The following is a 20,004-nucleotide window of genomic DNA, read 5'->3' as shown; positions in this document are numbered from 1 at the left end:
TGGCCTCTGAATCAGCTCCTGCCTTCATGTTCCTGCCTTGTTTGAACTCCTGTCCTGACTTCCTTCTCTGATAAGCAGTGATGTGGAAGTATAAGCCAAATAAACCTTTTCCTTCCCAATTGGCTTTCTGGTCATGGTGTTTCATTGCATCAAGAGTAACCCTAACTAAGACATTTATTTAGTCTTCATAAGATGCAAGAAGAAAAAGTCACACTGCACCTGGAGCAAAGTCCACACAGGCAAATGGGTTTAGATGGAACTCACAAAATGAACAAAAGAAGAGGCAACGAGTGTCAAGGAAGCCCTGTAATGGTTTGGAGCTGGAACGTGCCCTAAAGGTTTATGTGTTAACTCTCCATAGGTGTTACTATCGGGAGGTGGGGGAAAGTTTAGGAGAGAGGACTCTATTTGGGGACAGGTTCTTGACAGAGGTATTGGGACCCCATTCCTTTCCTCTTTCTTCTTGGCTCCTGGACCCACATGAGGTGAGCTGCTTTGCTGAACCAAACCCTTCATGACAATACCCTGCCTTATCCCAGGTGTAAAGTGACAGAGCCCATCGAGTATGCAGAGTAATGTCTGAAGCCCTGAGTTGGAACAACCTTTTCTTCATTAGCTGTTTTCCTTAGGTATTTTGTCACAGCAGCAAAAGCTAACACGGGCCTCTTCAGAATGTACCAGAATAGCTCTCTGGTTTTCACTCTCTACTAAATACCCTGCTGTTTCCTTTATGACACATTATCATGAGTTTTTCTTGGTATTCCGTTTACCTACTCTTGTCTTCTACTAGAGTATAAGAAGTAAGACTTGTCTTCTTTCCACTGCTGAATCCTCAGCAGCTAGAACAGCATCCTCCATGAATTAGGTGAAGTTAGCCAAAAGGGGACACTCGTGATTCCACGTACAAGAGCTTCCTAGCATAGTCAGAGTCACAGGCAAAGGGAAATGGTGGTTGCCATGGGCTACAGGGAACTGTCGTCAGTGTGCAGTGGATGTAGCCTCGGTGTGGGAGACAGATGGTGGTGAGGCCTGTACAATAATGTGAAGGACTTTGTGTGTGCCGTTGGACTGCACATTTAAAAACGGCTAGAACAATAAATTCCATGTTACCCTTATTTTTGCCACAACTATAAAGGAATGAGAAAGGACCATGCCCCAGACAGCCACTTAGAGGAATGAACTGAGCCTCAGAGAAGGAAGGATGTGTGGGTCCCTGGAGGTCAGGCCTTGTCATGAGGGGCAGACCTACAGTGACAGGAGCTGTCAGTGGGAGTGTGCTGGCCGCAGAGCTGCCTAGAGTTTGTGCAAACAACTCATGATGAACAGAGAATTCAGGTGTTTGGCTCAGGTACCCGGTAGCCAGGTGAGGACAACACCACCCACAAAGGCTCTGCATTTCCACCCCACTTCTCCCTTCCCTGAACCTGTTTTGGGGAGGAAGGAAGAAAAATAAATGTAAAGAAGCTCATTGTAAACTCTCCTGGCCACAGGCTTCTAACTGCAACAAAGAGGGTGATTTACAGCTACCCAGTGTCCCAGGGTATCGGAAGATGAATGCCGTCTAAGAGCTTCATCCAGGGGTGGTGAAGACAGGCTCCGTACAGAGGGGAAATGTGAGAGAAAGTAGCCTGTGATCACATCTTACATCTTTAATCACCCAACCACAGGAAAGTTTCCTTGGAGTTCAAGAGATTCGTCACTGGAGACTCATCTCTTCCCCCTAGCTTCAGGAAGCTGGGTTGGCTCCTAACTCTTTAGAAGGAGGATTCACGTGGGACACGATGTCCGGAAAGAGTTCTTCGTTACTGGTCCCCATGTCCTTCCTCACAAAACCAACTCTGCTCATGGTGTGGAGAATACAGAGGTGCCCCGCCAGTCTGTGGGCACCTAGGTTTCCACCAAAAATGACTTCCTTTCCCTTTGCCATCAACCTTAAAGAGTCAAAGTTTTCCCCTTTTGGACTCTTGCTCTGGAAGAGCACAGTTGAAGGCAGCACAAATGTGTTCACTTATTCAATACATTTTTACTGAGTACCAGTTATATAGAAAACACCGTGTGTGTGGGGGGGGGATGGAGCATGACCACATACTTTAGGGTACACATGTTCAGACAGAGGAAAATACACAGGTATACTACTGGACAAAAGAACATTTACATACATAATCCTGGACAAAAGTGCATTTAAATCAAGCTCTAAGTAACAGACAGTTCTGAGTGTGGAGGCATAATTGGAACAGAGAATAATGAATGTGGAGGGGACATTAAGGATCAGATGGCAGATAAGTAGGCGGCTGATTTGTAGACTATGAAGTTCTTGAGTGTGTAAGTAGCATAAAATTCTCCGAGAAGGGAAACGAGAGCTGAGGGTAGGAAAGGCTCCAGGGGCCAGGACATTTGTATTTTGATAGGTAATAGGGGAGTAATTTAAGGTCTATGAGTGGGCGAGTGATGCAATCTAAACTCTGTTTTAGGAGGAACAAGGAGAAGGGGATTGCAATTGCCCAGCCAAGGGGTAATGAAGCCCTTAAGTAGGATGGCTGCTGTGGAAATTGGAAAAGAGGAAATAGATGGGAGAGGCTCTCGGGAGGTAGAAGAAATGGCGCCTGGCTGCTGATTGCATTCGCCTTTTTCTCACTCTGTTTGACCCTCTCTCCTCTCTTTGCTCTGGTCATAAAACTGTATGAGGCATCCCTTAACACCCAGACATATACTTCCTGGAAATACTCTCATCAGTACTAGGTAAGGCTTCATTTGCAATAACCATGAAGGACACCCCAAAGAACAATTCCTGATGTTCCAAATAAGGACATGGATATCCCACATCTATGTTCCTATTGTCCTTTCTCTGCATTCTGACCTTTTAGGTAAAGTTTCCCCTTTGTTCTTTGGACCCCACTCTGGGAAAACAGGAACATAAAGCTTTTCTGGAGCTTCTGGCTGCTTGCACAGAATGGAAATCAATCATAAAAGTAAATTTGTTAAAATGACTGCAAATTTCTTTCTTTGTTCTGCTTTAAGAGCATCTAAGAGCTGCACAGTATTAATATTACATATTTAGGCAAAAGGACTTTAACAATAGAATTTTATAACTGAATTATGAGAAATTCAAGAAAAGCAGTCACCAAAATAATTGGATTGATAACTCAATTGTTAAACAAAATCTCGGTACTATATTAGTCGTTCCATTTTTAAAGGCCAGAAAAGTAGGAGGTATTACGTTTATATTTTTCACCTTTGTTGGATGGTGACTAAAATGAGCTGAAGTTATCAGCATGTGGCAATGGGAAGAGACTCCCTTCTATGCTAAGTCTTTCTCTGGTTGTTTTGCCCTCAGGTATGAGGTTGTTATTTCCAGGTTGTACCTTTCTGTATGGTAACACAGGTGGCAGGCACTGGGCATGCCTGGAAGAAGCTGAAGAGCTCTAGGACAACCTCACCTGCAAAGGCACTAGGGTGCACCGCAATGGTGCCAGAAGCACAGTGAAGTAACTTGCAGAGCCTGAGTCTGAGAATGAAGGGAAGGCAAATCTATTTAGAACTCAAAACTTGAAGCAGGAAGTGATCTGCCTAATCAAACAGGCAAAGAGTATGGCCCCCCAGCCAGCTCAGCCTTAAAATAATCTGAGGGTAAGCAGACAGAATTCAATGGAGATCAAGACAGTAACACACTGGTCAGTACAAGCAGCTAACTTTTGCTAAGGTCAGCTCTCTTCCTTAGCTCTAAGAGAGTATGGATCCACAACAGCCTCCCTCAGACCAAATCCTCGGATACTCAAGTACCTTCTCTAATATGGCTCAGTTCTTGTGGATAAGCTATGTACGTACCCTCACAAAGGCTGAGCCACCTCCACGTTGCTTGCCCTAGGTGGCATAGTGTAAAAGCTAGTAGACAGCTGTGGTTCTATGTTATTTAGGAAAAAATGGCAAGGGGGAGAAGTTTGTATGTGTTTACCACAGTTCTAATTTTTTAAGATCTTTCTCGCCCATGATTGAATCCACAGATGTGGAGACAATGAATTGAGAGGACCAAGTATGTCGATTATAATTGAATACTGCCTCTAAACACTGTCCCTATGTAGTTTTACTTAACTGTAAAAAATACTTTCTTATGCTCATTTGCCATATGACGTAACTAAGGACTTATATGGATGGAATGTCCAAGGTCAACAGCTATGGAATCAGGAACCCGTCCAAATTAGAACCAGACATGTGCAAACATGAGAATTGGCTGTCTTCCACATCGCCTGCTTCTGGCTTGGCTGAAGCCATCAGCTTCCTTCTTCGGGAGACACTAGTGCAAAGCGAGACAGATATTCAAAGTATACTTAAAGCAATGAGGTCTGGGAGGATGTTTTCCAGATCAGTTTAACAAAATAATATATAAAGAAATATATTTAACAGTGTGAAAAAATCAAAAGAGAAACATATTTAAATGTATATACATATATATATTTGTATAATTTGGTATGCTTTAAATCAATAAGTAAAGTAGCTGGCATTAAATAAATGCACATAAATCAGTTGCTTTTTGAGGAGGGCGGAATAAGTTAAAGCCATGAATTCTGTTAAGAAAGAGGAAGGGAAGGAAGGAGGGGGGAGGGAAGGGGAAGGAGGGGGGAGGGAGGGGGAAGGCCAGTCCTTTAGGGTGTTTTGGAGGTGATGCCCACACCACTCTCACATAGACATACATGCAGGCAAACCACCAGTACACATAAAATACAAATAGATCATGAAAAAAGGCTAGGTGTGGTGGTGTATTTCTTTAATCCCAGCACTCAGGAGGCAGAGCCAGCCTGCTCTACAGAGAGAGTAACATTCAGGGTTGTTACACAAAGAAACTCTGTCTCAGAAAACAAAACAAAAAAGGGGCATGATTCTGGCTAGACCGAGTAGGAAATCTTTCCTTGGCTGTAATGGAAAATGAGAAAGGACCAGCCCAGGGCAGGAGGGATTAAAACTAAGAGTAATTCTATATTTGGTTCTGTCCCTTCTGGCTTTCTTTCTGTATCTTGGCAATTATTATTATTTTACTGTTCAATGTTTTGCTAGGCCATGTGTAATATTATACAGTAGTTCATATCCTTTATAGAACTAAGTTTCTAATAATATAAATATACAAGCATATTTTAATGAAAATATTTACAAAAATTTGTTCACATTCACATATATTTATAAGCACATAGATTTAATATACATTCACTCAGAAGTTAACACATCATAGCATGAGAAAATGTCACAACTGAATTTGTGAGTAGCTCTCAAACAAATCACATCTTGTCTTTGTAAGTGCTGAAGATAAGAACTCTTTCAATGGATTCTTAGCCAGGGCATAGGATGGGGCCAACTTGTCACAATCAACAAGATTTGCCTTCCTGGGCATGAAGGTTGGCTAAGGGTCAGAAGACACCAAGGTGGCAATAGCAGGATCTAATAGAGAAGACTACCTTTGACTGGCATGACAACAAGCCCACCAAACAAAAAAATCAGTAGCATCAGTCAACTTCTTAAAAGGGTGAGATTGTCAGAATCTGAGTTGAGGCAGAACTCAGGTAGCATCAGTGATAATTTGTGTGTAAGGACAGAGGTAAGTGAGTGGCACCAGCATGAAGATGTTGGCCAGGAACACAAGTAAGCCTCCACCTTCGGAGACGGTGGCTAGGGCCTGGCCTTGAAGCTAGAGGGGTGTTTGGAGGAGATGGCTACAAGACTCTCATCTGGGGACAAGGGACCCTTCATGCTTCAACCCAGTCATTCTAGTCCCTTAACAGGATGAAGATGCACTAGGGGGATGGTGAAGAGTGAGAATGCAGGGGTGCGTGGATGGGTGCATGGATGTTTGCTCTCCATGGTAATGATGCCACGGCATGAGCAGGTCTAGCTGGGACTAGTGTTCGGTGTTCTTTGTTGTGTTGTTTTGTTTGTTTTTAGACAGCTACAAGTGGTAAAAAACAGTGGGTGAGGTGCCTGGCGATAGAGTTTGATGAGAGTCAAGGAAACACTTTCAACATTCACTGTTGCATATTCAGGTCCTTTGTTCCTTCTCCCAATCACATCTCAGTACTAAACACACTACTGCATGTGTGAGCATAGTGGTGATTACTGTTGTTGGACAATGCTACTGATTGCTCATTAAAACCTTCACAAGTATTATCTCACTTAATTCTCACAACTGAGTCACAATATGATAACAGTTTGGCACACAAACCTTCCTGCTCTGGTAGTGATTTTGTGTGTGTGTGTGTGTGTGTGTGTGTGTGTGTGTGTGTATGCTGTGCATGCATATTGTGTGTGTGTGTGGAGTAGATTCTGTGTGTGTGTGTGTGTGTGTGTGTGTGTGTGTGTGTGTGTGTGTGTGTGTACTTGTATGCAAAAGGAGACCCACCATTACTGAATCTGGTGCTCACCAGTTCCAACTAGTCAGCAGTGTTGCCCAAGGGAGACCCATCTATGCTTCTTGAGAGGTAGAATTACAGGCAGCTGCCAAACCCATGCAGCTGTCCAGCTTTCATGTGGGTTCTGGGGTCCACACACTGGTCCTCACACTTATAAAGGCTAGTGCAAGTGCACCAGAACTATCTCCTTAGCTCTCTAGCAGTGACTGCCTCCCTCCCTTCCCTCCCCCCTTCCCTCCCTCCCTTACTCCCTCCCCCAATTCCTTCCTCCCTCCATTCCTCCCTTCTTTTCTTTTTCCTTCTCTTTCTCTCTCTCTCCCTTCCTCCCACCTATCCTTCCTTCCTTTCTTTCTGGGACATGATCTCACTATGTAGTCAGGTATGGCTTGGAATTCACCATGTAAAGTAGACTGGCCTCAGTTTCACAGAAATCCTTCTGAGTGCTGGGATTAAAGACATGTGCCACCATGTCTTGTTTAGTACTTATTCTTATACATCGGCTATATGTCTTGAGTTCACCTATTGGTTAAAGGCACTGTCTTTAATCCTCACTAGCACCATGTTTCATTTAAACAAAGAATTCTTTCTTGGGAGAACTATCCCAAACCTCTTACCTCAATGTTTTCCATCTACCCCCTTTCCTTTCCCCATTCCTCCACCTAAGATCTATTCCATAGATCTTTCTTTGTGCTAAGGATCCTCCCAGGCACTAAAAATAAATCACGAAATTCTGTGATTCCAGAACTCATGGTCTAAACGGGAAGAGGAAAGTATGCAGATCAATTAGATGGCGATAATTTTATGTCTTTTAAATATGCAACCACAATGTCCTCTGAGTTTTCTCTTTCTCTCAGCACCTAGCTTGGTATGAAGAACATTTTGAAGAATGCACATGAATTCTATCATACTGTTATATCACTGATATTTTGGCACTGATATTTTATCTCTCCCCTTTCCGAAGTTTTTCTTAGATAAAAGCAACATCTTTGGTACCATCTATAGAGAAAAAACAGGTCTTGTGTCAAAATAAGCCTCTGAGATTCAGAGGAGGGGAGAATTATTCTTTGGAACTTGGTGGGTCTGGGCAGACATGCAAGGATCAGAATGTAATTCTTGTTAGGAAGTGTGTACACATGCATGCATGGAAGGAGCAGATCTGGGCTACACATCTTCAGAGCCAAGTTTCCCCTGTGTGATAAGGAAGGCTGTGCCTTTACAGAAACACACACACACACACACACACACACACACACACACACACACACACACACACAAACACATATATTCAATTCATACTCTATTTTAAGTTCTGACAATAGTTTTTGCTTGTTTGTTGGAGACAGGGTCTGGCTATGTAGCTCAGACTGCCCTCCAACTCATCCTTTTGCACCTGCTTCCCAAGTGTTGAGATTATAGCAGTGACAAATGATTTTGACTTATCTCTATTTAAGAAATTAAGTATAAAAATCTATATCCAGTGATATCATGTTTATGGGTGGGCTCCCAGGAATCCAAAAACTCTCTGATATTACCGCAGCACTGTGTAGTTTTCAAGAGAGGGTCTCCATTTGTTACCCAGTGTAATGCAAGACCACAAAATAATTAAGACCAAGTGAGGAGAGTCATTAAGATTTAAAAATGAAGGCCCATGAATAGGACAAATTTTTGCTTCATAAAGTCAAGGCTTTTCAGCCTAGCATGCTGACATAATACTATACTTACATCAAGAGCCACTGACTGCTTGGCCCAGGACTTCTTCACTTGATCATACATAATTGTGTTGTTGATACCAAGGCCGCAAAAGATGACAAAAGCCTGGGACAGAGAAAGCCCGTTAATTAGAAACTGTAATAACTCACAGCCAAATTCTAATATGAAAGCAGGAGGTCACCAGAGACAGTTCTGAAAATATAATTTTATTGTGCTCAGAGGTAGACCTCATGGAAATGTGCATTAAAATTCTTAATTACTATTGTCATGTAACTTTATAGCTCACATTGCACATGAGGAAAAAAGTCATTACTTTAATGACATTGTGAAGAAATAACTTCACACATTTGAAAGCATACAATGTGTTTAAATGTGGTCTTAATTTATTTGGGCAGTAGACTGATTTTAATTATTCTATTTTATTTAACTAGAATCAGCCCCTTTCAATAGCAAGGCTATAAAATATATTGGCCAAGAAAGTAAGGAAGAGAAACCATGAACTAAGAGCTAAGGACAATGAGACTGGTTTGGAAAAGACACAATGAGAAAGAATAAGGCTATGCATTTTTGGTGGGTGATTCTGGCACAGTCCAGGAGAAAGCACATCAAAGCTAGTCTCTTCTGCTGGAGACACAAAGAAACAGAGCCTTGTGAGCTGAAGGGAACTTGGGGGACATATACCTGGCAGGGCTGGCTAAGGGTTTCATGACTGGACATGTGCGAACAAGACAAGGATGGTAATATCAGACAAAAGTGGAGGTAATTCAATTCTGAAATAAGATAGAATGATCAAAGGTTACAAACTAATCTGATGAGTGAAAACACAATCAAATCTTGCTTATGCCTTTATATAATCTTTACATTTTCTTCTTTTCTGGTACATCATTTAGCCATGTTAAAATGATTAATGTTTATCCTAACAAATGTGGGCAAGGAAACATTGGTGATTCAGTTCTGGCCCTTGGCTTATAAATTGATTTGCTCACCTCAAAAAGCCGCTGGTCTGCATCGTCGAAAGGTTTCCCATCGAGTCTGTTCAGCACTTGAGCGACCCCTGTTGATGGAATGTAGGGACAGTGGTCAGTACTGGGTACTGTGTCACTGTGATGGAGTATGCCAGAGCCAATTCTATGAGTAGCTTAACACACTCATTTTAAACTGCATCTCACTGGAGGTTTGATACAGCTGGCAAGTATCCTCGAATATATACACACAGTTTTACATATATCACCGAATCTATTATCTCTCTATAATATAAAATTCTCCCCCCCTCACACACACACATTGGTGTTTAAGAGGGGCAGTGTGGCATAGTGATTAAGAACCTGGACTCTGGATTTAGATAGAACCTTAGTTCAAGTTTCAGTTCCAATATGAGCTGTGTGACCATGAGTGAATGCACTTTTTAGAGATGAAATTCCTCATCTATACAAAAAGAATTAAAACACAAACTATCTCAAAGGATTATAACAATGTTAAATAAGTTTTAAATTTTCATTAGGCACGATCAAGACATACAACATGTTATTATGGGACACACACGGGTCAAAGCAAAATCAGTTCTGCCACCCGCTATCGATGGCTCACACACCTCTAACAGACTCAGCTCATGAGGGCTTCCTCTTTTCAAATACATTCCCAGGATTATACCAAATGTGTTGGTATTTGACTTCCAAAACACAACAGTCTAACTGAAAAACCCAACCCTGAAAGCCACTAGTCTGTGTCCCCATTTAGTAGAAATAAGCAAATAAAAATAGCTATGATTCCCTGGGTGGTGGTGGCACACGTCTTTAATCCCAGCACTTGGAAGGCAGAGGCAGGCGGATCTCTGTGAGCTCGAGGCCAGCCTGGTCTACAAAGAGAATTCTAAGAAGGCCAGGGCTTTTACACAGAAAACCCTGTCTTGAAAAACCAAAAAAGAAAACAAATAGCTGTGATTCTAAAGGGATCCTGTATTTTTAAAAGTGCCCAACTTCCACTGGTGAGCTAACTCATCAGATCCTCAACAACATATAACTAAATGAAAAGTCTTTAGCATATAACAGGAAAACTACAGTCCTGACCTTAAAGTAATAGCAGATGTTTATCATTAGGATTGAGATGTAGGACATGTGAGGTTGCCATTCAATCAATACCAATTGTTTCCTATGGACATTTTCTCTCCTTTAAATTTAGATTTACTTAAAACTTACATATGATATAAGTTAATTCCCCTTTGTATTCAGCCTCAGATTCTAAGAGCCTAAAATAGTCTTTATGCTTAATAACACTAAAGTATGTGTGCAAGTTAAGTGGTCCGGTGGGGAAGACATCCTTTAAAAATGTAGGACTTGGGCTGCAGGTGTAACTCAGTTAGTTGTACAGTGTTTGCCTAGTGAGCAAGGAAGGCCACATAAATTGGGTGTGATGATGCACACCTGTAATTTCAGCACTCAGAATGCAGAGCCAAGAGACCAAAAGTTCCAGGTTGTTCTTAGCCACATACAGAGTTTGTCCTAGCCAGGGACGAACAAGGCTCTGCTAAGAAGAAAAAAAATCAGGTCTTGACAATACTCACAGGGCACTAAGTCATTGGCTAGGTAGTAATAGCTTTGAGCTTAGCTGGTGATCTTAGGGAATGGTAGAGAGAAGCAAAATATGCATAAAATACATCCATCACCTTATGTCTCTTAGAAGAAAAAAATCACATTTTCATAGTTTTAAGTAAGCCTCTCTCCTTTTTGGTTGATTAATCTTAACCATAATCTCTTTCTCCATCTGGGATTCCAGATGAAGCTGCTTTTGCCTACAGTTTTCTTATTGTAGGGAAAGTGTCCATTCAGAGACATGCCAGCAAAGATACATGTCCAGATCACCCACACTATGTGAAAGCTCAGGCATGGACATAGATAGACATCATGGGAAAGTTAGGACTCCTCAAGTTTAATCTTGATCCTTTTACTAACTGTAATGTTGTGACTGTTTCTCTCTCTCTCTCTCTCTCTCTCTCTCTCTCTCTCTCTCTCTCTCTCTCCTTTCCTCCATCTTTCCCTCCCTACTTGCATCTCTACTTTTCAACATCTGTAATATAAAATAACAATGTTCAATTGGTAGGTGTCTGAGACTCCTTCCACCTTCAGAATTTACTAGCTCTTTGAGCTTAATAGATATGTGTTCCTGTTTTAATTAATTCCCACTCTTTAGTAGTCTATACTTATGGAATTGTAGAAGGATATGGAGACATACATTGGTAAATTTGGACATAAAAATTTGGAGGACACTGGCCTGGTGATATATGCCTGTAAGTCCAGGTATTTGGGAGGTAGAGGAAGGAGGATTATTATAAGCCTCAGGCTAGCCAGAGGTCAAGGGCAACACACTCCTGCACAAGTGCACATGCATTTGCATACGGGCCACACACACACACACACACACACACACACACACACACACACACACACACTGGGGAACACTGTTTTAAATAATCATGTGGATAACATCTTACCAATTATTTGGTGGTTACTGTTCCAAATAGGGACACAGAGAACAGATCTTATGTGAAAACCAGATATCTGGTCAGCCTAGGATAGAAAAAAGCAGTTAGTTGTCATTAAATATTTACCACATGCAGAAAAGTTATTTCTGTATACTTTAACATTTTTTGAGACAGGATCTGACACTGCTATCCAGTCTAGCCTTGAACTCACCATCTTCTCACCTTAGCCTTCTATAACAGAGTGCATGGCATCCATTACATCTGATCTGTTAATAAAAACACCCACTCTTCTTTTTATTATGTCGCAATGAGCAGCACAAGAAAATCGAATTCAAATAGGATTTATTTGTTGAATAAATCAGACACGCTGGCAAACTGGCCTGACTACCCCAATGCCTGTAACAGGCCACAATGAGGCACCAGACAAGTATTCTACAGTGGATTCTGGGTAATTGAGGCATTTTAGTTAAGCCAGTAGTCAGTGTTTATCTTTGATTGGGCATACCCATTAGTAAGAATGTTTGAACCTACAAGGAAATGTATCATATGCACTTTAACTTTCAATACTATGCATTTTAAGATTTGTTTTTATTATTTTAAATTATGTGTATGTCTCTGTGTGGGGATATGTTATGTGGGTGTGGCTGTCACATCTTGGAGCTGGAGTTACAGGCAGTTGTGAGGCTTCTGACGTGGGTGCTGGGACCTGAACTTGGGTCCTCGGGAATAACAGGGCCCTTAGCAGCTGAGCTGTTTCTCCCGCACCATAGTACATATTCTTTATTTTGGTCAGTTGTTATGAATGTTATAAAACCCCATAACAAACATTTAAAAAACAGAAATTGAGAAAGAAACAGTAAGAGAGAGTTTTCAGAAGAACTCTGAGCCCTAACCGAGGTCAGTTAGTAAAGTCTACTATTATCAACATGAAGCATCTGAGGACAACTTTTCATATTTGAGTGGCCAGAGAGGAGTTACTGAAGCTGGTGAGCCAATATGACCTTTGGCCCAGTGAGAGAGGCCAACCTGTCATCCTATGGCTGTAGGCAGAACAAAAAGAACAATCATGAGACTGTGTCTTAAGTACTCATTAAGAGTTAAGAGCTACATATTTTTAAGAGTTAAGAGCAATATGCTGAAAATTTTAAACCTGGAAGTTGATTTACAAAGCTAATTTTATATTTGATATGTTTTTGGAAAAATAATTTTAAATGTTGGTTATAAAGGCGAATATGCATATAGAAAGATGCAAAATTCGTAAGGATAGGATCCGCCCGGTTTTCACAAAGTGCACTGCCAACATAATCACTTCATGACCCCTTCCACTCCCCTAAACCAGTACCCAGACTTCTACCAACAAAAACTAGGATGCTTCACTTAAAACTGATAGAAATGGAGTTGCTAAATGTATACTCTTGTGTGGCTGGCTTCTTTTCCATAGTATTATATTTTTGTGTCACTTTGGCTGTGTTACGAAGTGGCATTGTGTTTCCCTGTCTGAATGTCACATTGCTAATTCATTCCACTCTTTAGAACACTGACTTGTTTCCAGCTTAATCACAAGTAATGTACCTACGAACACTCTTGTACATACTTCACACACACATGAATAAATTCCTTGTGCCCGTAACTATAATAGAATCGCTGGATTATAGGCATGCCAGTGACAATGGATGTGTCCAAAAGGCTTCTCAAAGTGGTTTTACCAATTAACAAGTCATGAGCTGTTTTGCATAATCACCATTCAATACTGTCTGGGCTTTGTTTGCTTTGTTTTGTTCTAGTTTTAACAATTCCAGGAGCTGTGAGGTAGTAGTACTGGAGGCTATTGTTTGTGTGAGATGACAAACCACATGTTTTTCAGTCCCCTAAACAGGTTTGTTTGACCCATCTGTACTGGATGTGCTTGATCACATGTAGGTTGGAGGTTCACAGGCAGAAAGTATGTCAGGATATACACTTGTCTCTGACTGGATGTAGGCTAGAGGTACATCAGGATGTATCCTTGCCCCTGATTGGACCTGAGGGGAAATGCAATGCATTATGGGTTTTCCTTCTTGAACTGCTGCAAACTATGCTTCTGGGCCATTTCCCAGGATCCTGGGTATGGACCTGGACAGAGCCCATAAACCTGGCCAGTATTTAATTAAAACTTGCTTCAAATTTGGTTTTAAACTGTGGTTGTGGTCTTATTCTTGATCAGTGGAAGTAACAGTATGTAGAAATAGAATTAAGTTTTACATAACAAACTTGTATCCATCATTCTTCCTATATCAATTACTAATTTTAATATGCCACATGTATATTGTTTGGGATTTGCTAGCCACACTATTATGCCATCTTATTCTTCACTTTTCCCTTTTAATCATATGAGAGCCGGGCGTTGGTGGCTCACACCTTTAATCCCAGCACTGGGAGGCAGAGGCAGGTGGATCTCTGTGAGTTCGAGACCAGCCTGGTCCTTTTAATCATATGTTATTAGGCCATGTGATTTTCTCCTTTAGTTTATGGAGCATAGATAGGTTTTAACAATTCCAGCCTAAACATGATCTGAATAAGGACAATACCAATAGACATGTTATTGTGGAAGGGAGTTAAGCTTAGGGGGTCTCAAACCTAAACAAAGAACTGTAGACTACTAAGAAATGTTAACAGCAGAGGGACAAGCACAGCAATTGCCTGTTACAGAGAGTCAGCCCTGAAAACATACATACAAGTCACATTATACAGACTGAACAGGGTGTACTTCGTATTTAGAAACACATATCACCACCACCACCACCACCAACAACAACAACAATAAAAATTAAAGAAAAAGAGGCCATGAATTTGAAGGGTGGGTGTCAGTTCCAAATTCTGGCACTTAGACAAAAGACAGCACTCCTCAGAAATTTTAAAAAGCCAGTTTTCCTCTACCAAAGGAGCTATTTCCCTATCACTGGCAGAAGGGACAAATGGCTAAAGTGGTACCTGTTAGCATTCCAAAGCACATGCTGGCCTCCAGGCTCGTTCTGTATGACAAGTACCTGTACACATTTCAGAGACAGCCCTAGCATCCTGGCTCTTATCACTCCACCCTCTAATTTCTCCAGTTCATGGATTTCCCTACTCCCAGCTTTTCATTGTCCTTATAACCCTGCTATTTCTGCTATGCTACTTTCATTTTGTTCCTCTCTCTTGGTCCTCTTCTCTCTTTGTCTTCCTCTCACTCTCCAGTTCTCTCTCTGTCCTCTCCTGGCCCAGTCTAGTCTGCTGGCCTTGTTCAGTCTACTGCTTTCTCTTCCTGCTCTGAGTCTTTCAGATGCCTCTGGCTCCTTCATATCTACAATAAAAACTTCCTCTTCACCATACCATGGAGCGATTGTGTTGTCCAGTTTATACATCTGTTGCCAAAACCCTTAGTTTATTCAGTGGGTATACATGGGAAGTTTTGGAGGGGATAAAGGGAAGGGGAAATGGTATTATTATATTAAAATCTTAAAATTTGTTTAAATTATTTAAAAGTTAAAAATAATTACAGATGCAAAAATAGACTAAAACAAAAATATAAGCATAAATCAGTCATCCAGCATACCCTTTCCACAGATATTAATGCCTCCTATGTATATTGCAGACTATTGGGGCTATAAAAATGAAGTCAGTCACTATCCTTGAAGAACTCAGTCTACTAAAGACAGAAATAAAGATGAGATATGTGTCCAAGTAGACAATGTTCAGAGCACAATATTTGAAAAAGCTCCAAAAAGACTACAGAGAAATCAAGATTAGCTTTAGACCCTTTAAAAACAAATCTTCAGTGATGGCAATGAAGATAACAGTTATTGGCTGTTCACTGTGTGTCAGTACTCCCTTCAGCACTTTCCCAGTGAATTATTTTATACACTTTTAAAATAACCCAATGAGGTAGGTACTGTTATCATCTCTGCTTATCAGATAAGGCTTAGAAAGATTAACGGCCTTGAGTGAAGAGCCCGGTTCTTGGGAGGCCAGACAATAACAAACACATCCATCAAAGTTATCTTTCGAAAGAACAGAATGGCTTTCTTCCTCTTCCTGAGGATAGCATCAGAATTAAGACAATGCCAGCACACAGGAAGAAGAGGCAGCCAGGCTGAGGGAGGCTTCCTGGATATAACCTATGAGCTAGTAGCCCCAGCTACTCTACAATGGCTGAGCCCACTTTGTTTGGTCAAGGAAGGGTCCACAGCACTGGACAGACAATGGTAGTCTGAGCCAGTACAGAGCAGTAGGTATACTCATCTTCCCCTGTTCTGGGACAACTGTAACCCTTATATAATCTCTCCCATAAATCCCAGGTAGCTGAGGGATGCTGCACATCACAGAGGGCAATAAGAGAGGAACATTCAGTGAGACTGGAGAGCTCTGGAGTCTAGGGGTGAGAAAAACAAACTTACTTAGGCTGCGTGCCAGTTTATCCATCGCTTTTAAAGCATTATCCTTTCTTTAACAAATATTTCTTTATTCAGAGTATATGAGCTCTCCCATATGGATGAGAATATGGAGGTGTTTGCCTTGAGTAAAGGTGGCAGTGGGGAACCCGGGAAATCTGAGGGAAACAATAGGAACCCTGGAATTGAGATGACAAAAGAGCATAAGAGCTTTGCACCAATAAAATCATCAAGACAGAACCTGTCCTAAACATAAATAATGAAGACTTGAAGAAGTGAAACTGAGAGGGCACACTACTTATGGTTCGAAGGGACAGGGATGGGACATAGGAACCTATGATCTTAACCCAAGACTTTACTATGTCTCTACAATATAAATGCTTTGCTAGGGTCTTTCTAGAGATTAATTTACTAATGTGTATCTGGAGCATAAAGAGTATAAATAACCTCTGACTTACTGATTCCATGTATAATGCCATGTGTCTTATGGTAATTTTCAAAACTATGTAAAAACTTTCCATATAAGAGTATAAAGTATGAACCACAGCATTATTTAACACAATGACTATCAAAAATGGCATGAATATTCAGAAGTTGGTTAATTAAATCATAGCACAGCCATACAGTGGAGTGTTATGCATCTGATTAAAATCATGCTATGGAATGCATCTGGACATGGAAGGCATTTCCTTTATGAAGTGATAATCGTGCAGGTATCTGTGGATGTGCAAACAGGTATACACACTGATAAGTCCTTCCAAAGCTCTAATCACAATGATTCCCTCTGAATTGCTTACCTCTGGGAGTTTAAAAATGACTGATTCTAGTTCTTGGGTTTGAAATAAGTACTATAAATTGCTTGCACATAGGGAAAACAGTTACGTTCAAAATAGAAAAAACACAGGAGCAATGGTGTAAATAGCATAGAGTGATCAAATGGGATAAGAACTGAAAAAAAAAGGTTGTTCAAACAGTAACAAGTAGGTTAATTAAAGGCAGAGACGGTGAAGACATGAGGAGTGGGATCTGGAACAAAAGTCAAGTGTAGAACAAGGAAGGTCACACTGAGAAAGCTGCGCTGTGTGGACCTAGGGTCATTAATCTGCTGAACACTGGAGGAGACAACAGAGAAGGTTGTGTCTTTAAATTTCTCTCACAGTGGCTGAGGAAACAAGTTCTCTCTGGCTGAGAGACCAGTAAGTGTGTGTGTGTGTGTGTGTGTGTGTGTGTGTGTGTGTGTCAGGGGTGATTATCACTTTTGGTGATTCCTACAAGGTGAGAGAGAAGGACAGCTAAGAAAGAAGGGAGGGAGGGTAACCAGTGTGAAGAGAGTAAAGTTTCTGACTTAAGATTATTACGACATTTCTCCCACTGCTGTTAGTAGGAAAATATTGTTTATGGAAAGTTGTACTAGTCCAGTTTGGTTGATGGAAGATATGGGACAGTAAAGACCAAGATCCAATTTCAGGCTTGAGGAGAAGCCTGAAGGAGAAGCTGGAGGAGAAGAAAGCTCCCATGCTCATTACAGATGCACAGGACTTCAAACAATGAATCCCAAGTCAGGAGAAAGAAGAATAACACAGCATAGGGGAAAGAATAATTCCTAACCATTTGGGTTATAGCTTAAATCTGAAATGTTCCTCAAAGGCTGAAGAGACAGTCTTTTACTTATTGACGGTATTGGGACCTTTTAAGGTGGCATTCAATGGGAGGAGGTTAGGTCTTTGGAAGGCATGGCATTCAAAGAGATACTGGGAGTCCAGCCCTTCCCTTCTCTATAATGGCTACCACGAAGTGAACCAGCCTTCTCTATCACATGCTATTACCACAACAGGCCCAAACAATCAAACCAAGAAATCAAGGACTGAACGTGTAAAACACAATAAAACCTATCACTTATTAAGTTGATTGTCTTGTGTATTTTGTCATAGTAATGGGATGCTCTTAACTGATAACCTATAAGATTAGCTGATAAGCAAAACTCCAGATTATATCAGCAAATGAAACAAACAAAAAACAAATGACCCCAAGCAAGTCACCCCAAACTCCCAATGCCTCAATGTTGTCATCTCTATCTCCTGCATACCAAGATGGAAACTTGGAATTAATGCCATCTTGCCACAAATTAGAATCGCCTGAATAGGGAGACTACTAAAGAACTGTCCTGATTATGGGTGACACCTTCAGGTAGAAGCCCAGATTACAAAACAATATTTCAGGAGGAAGCTTATCTTGCTTTGTGCTCTCTTGGCCTCCCTCTTGCCTCTGAGTTGAATTACCCCAGCTGTTGCAGATTTCTTCATTTACAGTAGAATTGGTGTCTCCAAGCTTTCATGGCAGAATAGGAGCATAGACTCCAGAAATTTTCCCGGCTTCCAGTGCCAGACTGGGACTACCAAGTTACCCTGTCTTGAGGATTGAGTAACTATGGGTCCCCCTAGAGAGAGACAGCTATCCTGGGACTAATCTGACTGTTGAGGCAGCCAGAACTGAGAATAGAGAACTGGGTTCTCAGCATCTCAGGTGCAACTTGGCTATCATTGTTTTAAAGCTCACTCAATAAATTATATATGTTATGAATTAATGACTATATATATATACATATATATTCATATCCTTGTTTCTGTTTCTCTAGAGCAGTGTGGGCCTGTGGGCCTCGACCCCTTCATGGGTGGCATATCAGATATCCTACATATCAGCTATTTCATTATGATTCATAACAGTAGCAAAGTTACAGTTATGACGTAGTAATGAAATAATTTTATAGGTGGCGGTCACCACAACATGAGGGACTGTATTATAGGTTGGCAGCATTAGGAAGGTTGAAAACTGCTGCTCTAGAGAGCCCAACTAAACACACTGAGATTGACTCTCTTTTTCTTTGTGATTTTTCTTGTTTATAATTAGTTTTATGAGAATATATACATAAACATTTTAATGTACGTACAACATTTTTTTTTACAATGCAGATATTATTAACACTGAAAGAGATATCCGTGAAAACAGCCCTGCCTTGTTGTTCCACAGGCTTCCTACCTAATTATCCTAGAATAAAATTCACACCATTAGAGTCCCTCGAATTAGGCTATGTGACATGAAGCAGCCTTCCTAACAGGTTACAGTTTGAATAAATATACTCGATCAGGGTGCCCAGTACTAGCCAATTAAAAATCTATCTACTTAAAGATTTACCTACACCTGTCCCGATGGGACATTTCCAGCTAACAGACCCAATTAAATATGGTTGATGGTTTAGCTCCTGGATCCTTCAAAACAGACCTGTCATATTTTCCAACCTCCTTAAGGCAGACATAGGAAGTATAAAAGGAATTGGTAATGGTGTGTTGCTACACCTTAATCTGCAATGTTTCCTTTCCCTGTTCAACGTTACTCCCAGATTTATGGGCTGGTGAAACCTTCTGGTTCTAGTACTAAATACTAAGACTAGATGAGGTAGGCAGGGTTAGGGTCTATTTTTCCCTCCCTGAATATAAGATTAATTCTAATATCTTCTAGATCACCTACAAACGATTCCTTAAATTCTTAACAAAACAAAACAAAACAAAAACTCAACCAATCAACCAACCAAACAAAAACCAAAGACTATAAAAATTCTATTCCTTGTGCTGTGAGGTCTAGGTAGCCTGTCTGATTCTTTGAACTGTGGAGCTCATATTTGTCTTCCTACCCACCCCTACCCATTTTATATCTTGCTGTCTTAGTAATTCATGTCCTCCTAGACTCTTCACGCCTCCTTCTTATTGTCAGGGATTCTTATGTCCACTGTCCAATCTTCCCTACAAAACCACACTTTTCAGAAAAGATCTGAAAAGCTTGCAGTGTGTGTGGCTGGCAGAGGAGAGCAGGAAGCATGTGCATACGTGCAGATCCACACAGCTTCATTCCTTAAGGCTTTTAGCTTTGCAGTGTCATTCTTACCAGAGGCATAACTGATGCAGCAGAGCAAAAGGTGTTCCAGAGAATGAACAATGCATTGTCCTGCCAGACTGGCACT

General features: G+C 41.0%; 1 protein-coding gene across 1 annotated transcript in view; it reads right to left on the bottom strand.

Moving 5' to 3' along the window:
• Positions 1-20,004, bottom strand: part of LOC100756511 (dual 3',5'-cyclic-AMP and -GMP phosphodiesterase 11A) — a 361,367-nt gene that overhangs the window by 157,972 nt on the left and 183,391 nt on the right. Inside the window, exons 7-9 of the mRNA XM_027420128.1 lie at positions 11,590-11,665; positions 9,089-9,156; positions 8,115-8,207 (exon numbers count right to left, since the gene is read on the bottom strand). Coding sequence (XP_027275929.1) covers positions 8,115-8,207; positions 9,089-9,156; positions 11,590-11,665 — 237 coding nt within the window. The remainder of the gene's footprint in view (positions 1-8,114; positions 8,208-9,088; positions 9,157-11,589; positions 11,666-20,004) is intronic.

The sequence above is a fragment of the Cricetulus griseus genome, chromosome 6, assembly GCF_003668045.3.
Source record: "Cricetulus griseus strain 17A/GY chromosome 6, alternate assembly CriGri-PICRH-1.0, whole genome shotgun sequence".
Lineage (NCBI taxonomy): Eukaryota > Metazoa > Chordata > Mammalia > Rodentia > Cricetidae > Cricetulus > Cricetulus griseus.
Note: the sequence above shows the minus strand (reverse complement) of the source record. Positions and strands in the feature narration are given on the sequence as shown.